This window comes from Acanthopagrus latus, chromosome 17 (assembly GCF_904848185.1).
Source record: "Acanthopagrus latus isolate v.2019 chromosome 17, fAcaLat1.1, whole genome shotgun sequence".
NCBI lineage: Eukaryota > Metazoa > Chordata > Actinopteri > Spariformes > Sparidae > Acanthopagrus > Acanthopagrus latus.
The window spans coordinates 31,319,424-31,329,675 of record NC_051055.1 but is presented as its reverse complement, the minus strand read 5'-3'; the positions used below and the strand labels follow the sequence as shown (position 1 = coordinate 31,329,675).

At 43.1% G+C, this 10,252-nt stretch overlaps 2 protein-coding genes across 3 annotated transcripts; both read left to right on the top strand.

Annotated features, from left to right (window-relative positions):
- The first annotated feature begins 184 nt into the window (after window positions 1-184).
- On the top strand, window positions 185-3,663 carry si:dkey-7j14.6 (uncharacterized protein LOC556585 homolog). The gene is made up of 7 exons (XM_037074281.1): window positions 185-318; window positions 906-1,167; window positions 1,738-1,839; window positions 1,951-2,007; window positions 2,570-2,755; window positions 3,130-3,255; window positions 3,445-3,663. The coding sequence occupies exons 2-7, from the start codon at window positions 943-945 to the stop codon at window positions 3,541-3,543; spliced, it is 795 nt and encodes a 264-aa protein (XP_036930176.1). The 5' UTR covers window positions 185-318; window positions 906-942; the 3' UTR covers window positions 3,544-3,663.
- A 242-nt stretch (window positions 3,664-3,905) lies between these two features.
- On the top strand, window positions 3,906-8,833 carry nudt17 (nudix (nucleoside diphosphate linked moiety X)-type motif 17). Of its 2 annotated transcripts, XM_037075742.1 has the most exons (10): window positions 5,373-5,451; window positions 5,838-5,969; window positions 6,375-6,509; window positions 6,617-6,733; window positions 6,870-7,053; window positions 7,282-7,307; window positions 7,437-7,529; window positions 7,983-8,081; window positions 8,174-8,307; window positions 8,392-8,833. In XM_037075742.1, the coding sequence occupies exons 3-10, from the start codon at window positions 6,432-6,434 to the stop codon at window positions 8,555-8,557; spliced, it is 897 nt and encodes a 298-aa protein (XP_036931637.1). In that variant the 5' UTR covers window positions 5,373-5,451; window positions 5,838-5,969; window positions 6,375-6,431; the 3' UTR covers window positions 8,558-8,833. The 2 variants fall into 2 exon arrangements, with proteins under 2 accessions (XP_036931636.1, XP_036931637.1); XM_037075741.1 differs by lacking the exon at window positions 5,838-5,969 and having other exon boundaries at window positions 3,906-5,451.
- The last annotated feature ends 1,419 nt before the right edge of the window (window positions 8,834-10,252 follow it).

The window sequence follows — 10,252 nt, the reverse complement described above, 5'->3', positions numbered from 1 at the left end:
AAATCTTCAAACCTGAAATATTTTCCTCCTTTGTAGTTTAGTGGCAGTTTTAAGCCCTAAACCACAGCAGAACATTGTGATGATGGTTGTGTGACTGTGTGATTCTGTGTCTGCTGCATCAGAACAACTAAACAAAAAAAGCTACGACGTTAAATTTGTTTTGTTTTTTGTTTTTATCACTAATCTAAAGCAAATTGTTTGGCCGGCGTCTCATATTTACGAGTTTATGATGAGCACCTGAAGGCAGCATTATCTGGGGCTCCAGTGTGGGTCAGAACTTCCGCGTCACCGCCTCAGAACTGCGAGTTTAATCTGCAGGTAAGATCCTCTGAAATCACCGAACTGTGACTTTAATGTGCTTCAGGTGTTGAAGATGAGAGTTCTGATCGAACTGCCTTCATGTTCGGAACACAGCAGCTGCTGCGTCACACACGTACAGATGTGCTAACGGTGGTTTAGCTAGCAGCAGTTTGTCTGGTTTATGTTTTTAATAACATTATAACTGTCAAAGTCTATAATAACAATAATGTGATTTCAAAATGTTAGCTTATAAAATGAATACGAACTTTAATTCTCAAGCACTTCCTTGTACTTCCTGTTCGAACTCGGAACCAGACTTCATTTAGATTTCTGTTAATTTAAGATTTCTGATCTTATCGGGAGATTCAGATATTCTGTGGAGATGATATTAATATCTCATATGACTCCTGAGATTGTTCTGGTAAATTCGGTACATGTATTATAATGTAGGTTGTGTTGTATCGTTAAGTTATTTGATGTAAAAAAACAAATCATGATCATATTTCGGGTGAATGTTATCTGAAGGCATGTGTAGACTTCCAGTTGTCAGCCGGATGTTTTTATTGGCTGATCTGAGTTTTTATTTTTTATTTTCTTCCCCTCAGAATTCCCTCTGAGCATCTGTGACCTCTGACCTCTATCATGACATCCACATCTGTCACTAAGATCGGTGGAGTGGTGGTGGTCACCCAGGTGATCCCTCAGGATGAGAAGTCCATTCCTCTCCACTCTGCTGCCACTTCCGCAGAGACCACGCCTACTTCCACACATGCCCCACCCCCTGTCAGGCAGGCCCCGCCCGCTGCTCCAACCAAGATGGACGACATGACCTCCGTCTTCATGAAGGCGGGGCCACAGTGTCTCGGGGTGAGACGCGAGCTGATGGTGTTTTTAATGTCGTATTTGTTTACTGGATGTCAGTTAATGTAGTTCAGCTGCTGATCTGAGACCTGCTGCTCGTCCTCCTCAGAGCCACAACTGGGTCAAATCACAACACAGACATGGAACAGTTTGTAATTCAGCGAGACGCACACATCCTGAGGGCATCATCTACATCATATATCATCTACATCTCTTATGTCCTAAATCTGCTCAGAAGTCATAGAACAAAATCGGTTCCTTAGAACTGCAGAACCTGCCTGAGAATTATCACGTTTTCTTCAGTATCACAGTAATCCAGTGATTTCTGTCAGTGCGTCCAGGGGAACACTGCTAACAGGAAGTGCTAACAGCTAATACAGCACACTGTGCAGGCAGATAAGGAAACTGAATGTGAATTAGAGGCTCACAAACAGCTTCTGCTTCAGGATGCTATCATCAGGTTTTCAGAGCCTTGAATGTCGGACTTTTTTTTCTCTTTACTGTTGATACTAAAGGATCTGATTCTTCTTCTGCTGCTGTAATAATGAATACTGACAGAAGATGTGTGTGTTTCAGGTTGCCCAGATCTTCATCGGCATGCTGTGTGTCCTGTTCAGTGTGACTGCTGCCTACTCGCCGGCTCTGCTGCTCCACGCTCCGTTCTGTCTCGGAGTCACTGTACGTTAACTTTACTCCCTCACACAAGGAACAGCTAACTGATTGATGCGTGTCAGCGCTCTGAGGTGATGCTACAGAAGATAACCAACACGTGTCTCTGCTGTCCTGCAGTTCGTGTTCTCCGGCTCTCTGGCGTTGGCGGCAGTCAGACGGACTTCAGTCGGACTGGTGAGTTTTCTGATCTGTGCTGTTGTTGGAGTCACACACAGAGACTTTCCTCAACATTCACTGTGAACTTCTGCTTTCTGTTAGCGCACCTCAAGTGTTTGTCCTTGTTTCCCTCCTGAGAAGAGACATAGTGTGGATGATGTTCCGGACTGGCCTGTCACAGTAACAGGACGCTGCTACATGTTGTCTGGTGTGCCGATGTCCTCGTCTCCGTCACAAGTGTTTGATAACCACTTTTGTGGGATCATTACAAAGAATGTGTGTTTTTACGGCCGATGATATCGTACGAATGTTTCCAGCTTCATGTCAGAGATTTTGTCTGTGTTGAAACTTCTGTTACATTCATGAGACTCTGCAGAATCCCGCAGCTGAGCTTTAAAGTACATTAAAACTACACAGAATCAACATGTGGGTCCACAGAGTGAGCTCTGGTGCAGATGGTGATGTTTGAGAATGAAAGATGACTCATTGTTATTAATGTGATAAATCACTGCAGGATGACTCGGTGCATCAGACTCGACTGTGTGTCGTTCTCACTCTCTCTGTGTGTCTGGTGCTGCAGGTGCGAGCGTCTCTGGTGTGGAACGTGATTGGTGCTGTGATGGGCCTGGTGGGCGTGGCCTTCACCTGCTGGCTTCTGGCCGATCGCCGCCCCGGAGTGCGGTTCTGTAACACAGTACCGTGGGGGGACTACCAGCCCACACAAGAGCAGATACGGAGATGCATCAGTGATATGAGGTTGATGGATGTGAGTTAAACCCTGTGATTGATCCGGGCCACCTCATTTCAGGTCCACAGGTTCTGAACACAAAACTGAACCGCACAGAGTGATGTCCTGTCCTGCAGGACCTCAGACTGCTGCTCATTAATATTCTAAAGGATCATCTGTTGATGAGAAACAGGTGGAGGTGACGAGACTGTCAGCTGCCTGTAGCTAACGTTACACACAGGTCACATGTTGTATTTGTTAACAGCCAATCAGTATTCAGTATATCAGTAATCACTGACTGGTTTAAAAGACTGTACTTCTATTGATCTGAATGTTGATTTGATATGTTTCTGACACACTGAGCTCACAGCTGTGGACACTAAATCTGATGCACCTTGTTGTTTGTGTCTCAGGTGTCGCTGTACGGATCTCTCGGCCTCCTCCTGGTTCTGCTGGTTCTGCAGTTTTGCGTCGCCATCACTGTTTGTGTTTTCTCTGCCAGAGCCATCAGACGCCACAACAACTACGCCCCCCTCAGGGTAAGACGTGTTACTGTCAGTGTCAGCCTCACCTTAACCTGAAGATTTAAACTCATCATCTCCTCTGCTGCTCAGATTTGGATTTGGATTTCTCTTTTTTAATCTGGACTTAATGAAGTTTTACAGTTTAGTAGCAGATGATGATGATGATGATGATGATGAGTTTATGCTTTGACCTTTGACCTTCAGGTGGAGGTTGATGACTGCACCCTTCAGCGGGACGGTGCATCGTCACCAGCCGACAGCGACGTCGCCTTGTTGGACAGCGAGTGTCCAAACTCACCATGAGAGCAGAGGACACAACTACTGTAGTATTACTGTAGTAGTGCTGTAGTAGTGCTGTAGTATTACTGTAGTAGTGCTGTAGTAGTGCTGTAGTATTACTGTAGTAGTGCTGTAGTATTACTGTAGTAGTGCTGTAGTATTACTGTAGTAGTGCTGTAGTAGTGCTGTAGTATTACTGTAGTAGTGCTGTAGTAGTGCTGTAGTATTACTGTAGTAGTGCTGTAGTATTACTGTAGTAGTGCTGTAGTATTACTGTAGTAGTGCTGTAGTAGTGCTGTAGTATTACTGTAGTAGTGCTGTAGTAGTGCTGTAGTATTACTGTAGTAGTGCTGTAGTAGTGCTGTAGTATTACTGTTGTAGTGCTGTAGTAGTGCTGTAGTATTACTGTAGTAGTGCTGTAGTAGTGCTGTAGTATTACTGTAGTAGTGCTGTAGTAGTGCTGTAGTATTACTGTAGTAGTGCTGTAGTAGTGCTGTAGTATTACTGTAGTAATACCACAACAGAGTACTTTTGCACTCTGCCTGTTGTTATAACCTGTAATCATCTTTCATCAGTTTCTCTTCTTCACTTCAGTTGTTGCTGATTCTTGTTTACGGGGTCATCGTGCTCACTGTGTTGCTCTGTGTTCATTAAGGTTAAATTGCTGAAGCTGCCATTTTGTTTAATCAAGATGATGATTCAGACTTTTGTGCATTTCAAGAATTGTAACTGTCACACACAGACAGCCATGAATAGAGAAGCAACACGTCAGGACAAACTGAGGTACGACGTTATCAAACGGCAGGAGTCAGATTTAAGCTGACATTTGTCCCAAGAAAGGTAAAATAAAATGACACTTGTCTTGAAGAGAGTTTGGTGACATTATACCAGAATCATGTAGGAACATATTTAGTAACTGTTTGATGGATCAAATGCCCTTCATGTAAAGAAGAAGAAAACAGCTTCAGAATCTATTTACAGTCTCTGAAAACAGTCAACAGATGACGTGACAGAGTTGCTGTGGGAGCTTCACTCTTAAAACAACTTTAAACAACATTAGAGGAGCTGATGTGACCAACATGAGCTCTGCACGTTATTATTGGGATCATATCAATGAATGTGGGCTAAAAGTGTCTTCAACCTGTGGATTATATGTGCTGTCACTTTATTACACTGAAGGTTTTAGTGAGGCTTCAGTCAGCTCAGTCGTCCACAGAGAAAATCAGGCCTTTTTTTTCTCTTGCTGATGTTTCTTCAATGTTTAATTTTCTTTTCATAGATCAGAACGATCTGAGTAAGAATCAGGCTGGTTGCTGGACGAGACATGTTTGCACTGTGAGACGCTTCTTTATTTGTCTCTGAAAGATTTTCTCTTTGTTTTCAATAAATTTGACATTTTGACCACCTGTTTGTTCTGACTGGAGAAACATGAAGGTTCATAAAACATGTTCTTATAAACACATCGTGGTTCTTTAACTCCTCATCATCTCTCAGTCGACACAGTAAATCAAACTGTAAGAGTCATTCTGACTGCTGCTGTCTTATTGGGGTAAACTGTTATTGATGACATTTAAAATCATTAAGTCTCTGAAGTTGTCCTACCAACAGGTGGAGCAGCTGAACACCACTGTGATGATGTCAGTGTGAAAGTGGAGTCAAAGACTTTCTGTCATTAAATGTTGATCAGCTGATGAATTGATTTAAAAGCTCTTGTTCTGCTGTAGCATCTGTACAGTAACTAGTAACTAAATGTTTTAAAGTCCCATGTTTTCTTCAAAGGTGTAGTGGACTAGAAGTATCAAGTAGTACTTGATACTGTTCTTGAGTAAATGTACTCAGTCACACATGGTGATACATGTGCTGTTCTTTTATTTTGAAGTTCTTAACCGGATATAGCAGCAGGCTAACCTGACGGCTCGCCGGTGTCCAAAGGTTCGAGCTCGTTAACGTCTCAAAGTGTTTGTTCCGACAATATTTCTGTAAATGTGGGCAATAAGACGCACAGAGTCAAATGTGGGACCCGGTTCTGTTCGGAGGTTTGACTCATGTGAGCTAAAGTTAGCTGCTCATGTTGTTAGCAACATGCTAACTGCTCATGTTGTTAGCAACATGCTAACTGCTCCGTCATGACTCAACAAACTGAACAAAGTGTTATTATTAATATTCTCATAAGCCTTAACAGTCATTTGTTCAGGGCAACAACTGATAGATGATCAGATATCCATATCGATTAATAATTTACTAATCCTCTGTCACTTACTGTACTTTTTACTCCATTACTTTTTATGTGGTAACTGCAGTTATAAATGACTTTACAGATTACATGCTGCATCAGAGGAGCACATCTTTAAATGAACGTGTTTGATCAATAATCAGATAAAAGACATTGATTGTGATATCAGTGAACCCGCAGGATACAGATCATGGACACACACTGCACAGGAAGTACAGTATGTTATTAAAATAATACTCAGTGATGGAATATAACTAAATACATGCACTCAGTCTCTGTGTTTCTGTGTCTGCTACTTTAAACAAAACAAAATACTCAGTTATCATTTAATAGTTTTAGTTACTTTACAGATTTCATGCTGCACTGATTCTGATAATCAGTTGACGCTTATTATGTACATGCATTAAATATATGTTTAAGTTACTTCAATACATGATTTACTTGAGCACTCTTCATATGTGTGACTTTCACTTTTACCAAAGTAATATTTCAACACCATGTCTTTACTTAGTGACACGTCAGTATTGTTATGAGTGATTAACACCTGCTGATTAACGTGCAGATGAATGAAAGGACCACGTCAGTGACGAGCTCAGATCTGATCCTTGTTCCTGTCTTCCAGGTGAAGTGAAGAGGTGAGGAGAGGAGGAGAGGAGGTGAGGAGGTGAGGAGAGGAGGCATGATGGATAAAATGAGGAGGATCCTGGTGTACGTCTGTAAAGACGGAGCGGCTCCACAACGAGCTCAGTTCGTTCAGGTGAGTTTTATAGTTTGCACTAAGAAGGAGTTGCATTTCAGTTTTGCTGTACAGTGTACAATGACAGTAAAGATCTATCTATGTATTTCTTCTTGTGCTGCTGTCAGAGTATAACGGGTCACTTCAGCGATGGCGGCGGTGATGAGGTGGAGGTGAACTGCTCTCTGGACAAGAACCAGTTCATCCTGCGCCGAGCAGACAGAGGACGAGGGATTCCTCTGAAGGTGAGACCTTCAAACTTCTGTTAGTCATCTTGCTTAGTTCTGAGTTAATTCTTTGTCACTCTGAAGTGTCCTGTACCTTTAATTTCACTCTTCTGTCTTTAATATTCAACAGTCTCACTGTGCTTGTCTCTCCTAGAGGCCCGCCTTCTGTCCCATCAAACACCTGTCAGTCACAGAGGCAGCTGCGATCCCATTGGACGTTCAGCGGCGTGGAACAGATGTAGGTGTGGCCATCATCCTGCAGACAGCCAATCAGAGAGTGCTGCTGACACGGCGGGCGAAGGAGCTTCGGATATTTCCCAACGTCTGGGTTCCTCCAGGTGTGATGCTCACTGATCTCTGTTCAAGGGGCAAGTGCATCATGGGAAATGTAGGATTGAGGGTTTTTCACAGCTGCTGCTTAAAGTTGGGCCGTTCTCTCCTTAAACTGTCTGACGAGTCCCCTGACTTTATGGAAGTGCAATAGTACACACACACAAACGCACACACACAAACGCACACACACGCATGTCTTTAAGACTCATGTTTCATCCCTCTGTGTTTTCTAGGCGGCCATGTTGAGCCAGATGAGACGGTAAACAGTTTTCTGTTTCTGGAAAAGATTTTATCTGAATACAGTCAGTCTGCCAGGATGAACCTTTCATTGTGTGTGTGTGTGTGTGTGTGTGTGTGTGTGTGTGTGTGTGTGTGTGTGTGTGTGTAGCTGCTGGATGCAGGCCTCAGGGAGTTACAGGAGGAAACTGGACTGAAACTGGAACAAGAGGAAGTTTCTCCAAAAATACTGGGACTCTGGGAGGTGAGACAGACAAGTCAGAGAGAGACAGACGGGTTGATCGGCACAAAACAACAAACACATGATAAAAAAAATCAAACTGGATTCATGAAACTATTTTTTTAGTTTAATTTCATGAAACAAAATGAAAAGAATAAGTGAATATTTCAACAATAATTCTCAGCATGTTTTGATTCTTGAATCAATTATTTTTTCTTATATAACCTTGTGTTTTGCTGAATAAATGATGTGTTCTTGGTGTGTTACTTCACAGATGTGTTTAACAGCTGTACTTTAATGTGTTTGTGCTTTTACCTTTAAAGCGTGGCAGGCGTCAGGCAGTTTTGGAAAGTAGATTTTTTTCTTAAGGCTAACAGTTTCCCTCCGCTTCCAGTCTTTGTGCTAAGCTAGGCTAAATGTGTATTTACTGTTTTTTTGTGATTCAGTTTATGTGTCCCCTCTCTGTCTGTCTGTCAGTCGGTGTACCCCCCCATGCTGTCCAGAGGACTTCCTCAGAGACATCACATCGTCATCTACATGCTGCTGCTGTCCTCCCTGTCTCACCTGCAGCTCCAGGTACTCTGTGACTGTGGTGACTTGTTAACATGTTGGAGGTTTGATGCTCCAGCAGAACATGTGACAGTCTGATACCTCGTGTCTCCCTGCAGGCGTCTCTGAGCCCGTCTCCTGCTGAGGTCAGTGCCTGTCTGTGGGCCGACAGCCAGCTGGTCAGAGCCATCGTGTCCGCCGTGGATGGAGGGGAGGGCGAGGTTCCGGTGGACGACCTGCCGAGCAGCATCAGGTATCGCAGCTGTGAGCTGAGCTATGAGCCGCTGATTTAAATTAAATGATATTGATGACCTTTGACCTCCGGCTGTGTCTCCAGTGTGTCACAGGTTTCCACAGAAGGAGCTCTGAGCGACTCCACACTGCCGGTGTCGGTGTTGATCAGTAGGGCTCCGGTCAGCGGCCCAGACGTGGAGCGGGTCAGCACCGGGACCAAGTTCGCCCTGGAGCTGTGGCTGAAGAGCCTGGAGACCTCTGACCTCTGACCTTGCCGTCCTTCAGCCATCAGGAGGAGCAGTTCTGGTTCTGATTAATGACTTTGTATCTGAAGTGACTGTAACAGCAGCTGAGGCTTCACGCCAGCAGGGGGCAGCACTGACACAATGAACGGTGGACCTCCACACGGGCCTCAGATGCAGTGAAGAACCACGGACCTGATGTTCTCTCACTGAATGTACACATGGTGGGTTTAATTATCTGGTTCCAGTGTTAATGAAATTAATACACGTACTTTAATGAATGAATAAATGAACAAAACCTGACTACAGTTTTATTTTGACAGTGAAGAAAGAGATAAAAAAAAATCAACATTAAAGGGATATTCTGGTGTAAGTTTAATCCATGTTCTAACACACCGTGACACCGAGTAAGACCCCCCCCCCGAGAGATAAAGTTTGTGGACTGCTAGCTAAAGTAGTTTTAGCATCCTCAGAAATGACCGCACAATAACAATACACTGCAGTAAATGGGTCCAAGTATAAATCGCCATCAAAAAGCCACAAATGATGCTCAGAACAGCACCAAACCTCAGCAACATTACAAACAGGGTCCCAGCTCATATGTCAACGCATCAAACATTTGATATCGTGGCCGACTTTGTCTGAAAAGACAAACAAAACTCACCTAAATGAAGATATCCAAAATGAAAAACTATTCCAGATATCCAGGATGTAATTTTGAATATCCAGAAATACATTGTGACTAGAAAAAATGTCATTACGGATATCCATAATATATATACAGATGTCCACTATTGTATTTTTACTAGTCATAATACAGACTGTGGATATCTGTAATGATATTTTTACTAGTCACAATGTATTTTTGGATATTCAAAATTACAAAGTTATGCATTTTGGATATCTGATATGAAAATTATGACTAGTAACAACTGGATTGAAGATATCTGTAAGGGGAGTTTTTCCTAGTAAGAATTCAGTTGCAGATATCCAGAATGTAATTGTGGATATCTGAAATTTAAAGCCCAACACACATGAATGGCAAAAGTGACGTCATTTGTCCTGGGAAGAATGACGTTGTGGATATCTGACATGTTCTTTTTGACTAGGAAGAACTGAATTACAGATATCTGCAATACATATCCAATCTAGCTATTAAATGTTAAAACGGCCACTTAGCCAATAGCATTAGACTGTCTGCAAATATATTAAATTACATTTTATTTGGCACTGATCAGGTCCGATTAATTCAGGGTCCATTTCAAATCTGCAGTTCTTCATTTTTGTTCAGAGACACAAAACTGAACCTCCAGTTCCCCTGAATCGACCCGGTGCCGCCCAGGTCTCAGGTCTCAGGTGAGAGCAGTGAATGGAAAAGTTAAAGTCAACAGAGTGTTGACAGAACGGCCGAGCCCTGCCGCCCGTCAAACGCTGATTGATAACGAGCACACAACTGCAGCTGTAACTGATCACCTGTCAGGTGATGAGGGCAAACGTCCACCTCCACACCTGGCTGTGATAGGCTGAGGCATCTGTCAATCAAGGTCCCCCCCAAACATGGACAATCATGCAGCTCGACTATATTTTTGAATTTGTTCCAGTTCTTGTTTCAAACCTGTTCAGTCACTGAACATAAAGTCATAAACACATCAGATGTTTTATGTCTGTTCCTGTTTGAGTCACTGAGGCGGCCCGGCGAGCAGAACCCAGCCCAGTCTCTTT

Bases quoted from the DNA above. Each gene is read 5' to 3' on its own strand.
- si:dkey-7j14.6 (XM_037074281.1), top strand. From the start codon at position 943: ATGACATCCACATCTGTCACTAAGATCGGTGGAGTGGTGGTGGTCACC. The intron at 1,168-1,737 runs GTGAGACGCGAG...TGTGTGTTTCAG, and splicing joins CGGGGCCACAGTGTCTCGGG to GTTGCCCAGATCTTCATCGG. The intron at 2,756-3,129 runs GTGAGTTAAACC...TTTGTGTCTCAG, and splicing joins GTGATATGAGGTTGATGGAT to GTGTCGCTGTACGGATCTCT.
- nudt17 (XM_037075741.1), top strand. From the start codon at position 6,432: ATGATGGATAAAATGAGGAGGATCCTGGTGTACGTCTGTAAAGACGGA. The intron at 6,510-6,616 runs GTGAGTTTTATA...TGCTGCTGTCAG, and splicing joins AACGAGCTCAGTTCGTTCAG to AGTATAACGGGTCACTTCAG. The intron at 6,734-6,869 runs GTGAGACCTTCA...TGTCTCTCCTAG, and splicing joins GACGAGGGATTCCTCTGAAG to AGGCCCGCCTTCTGTCCCAT.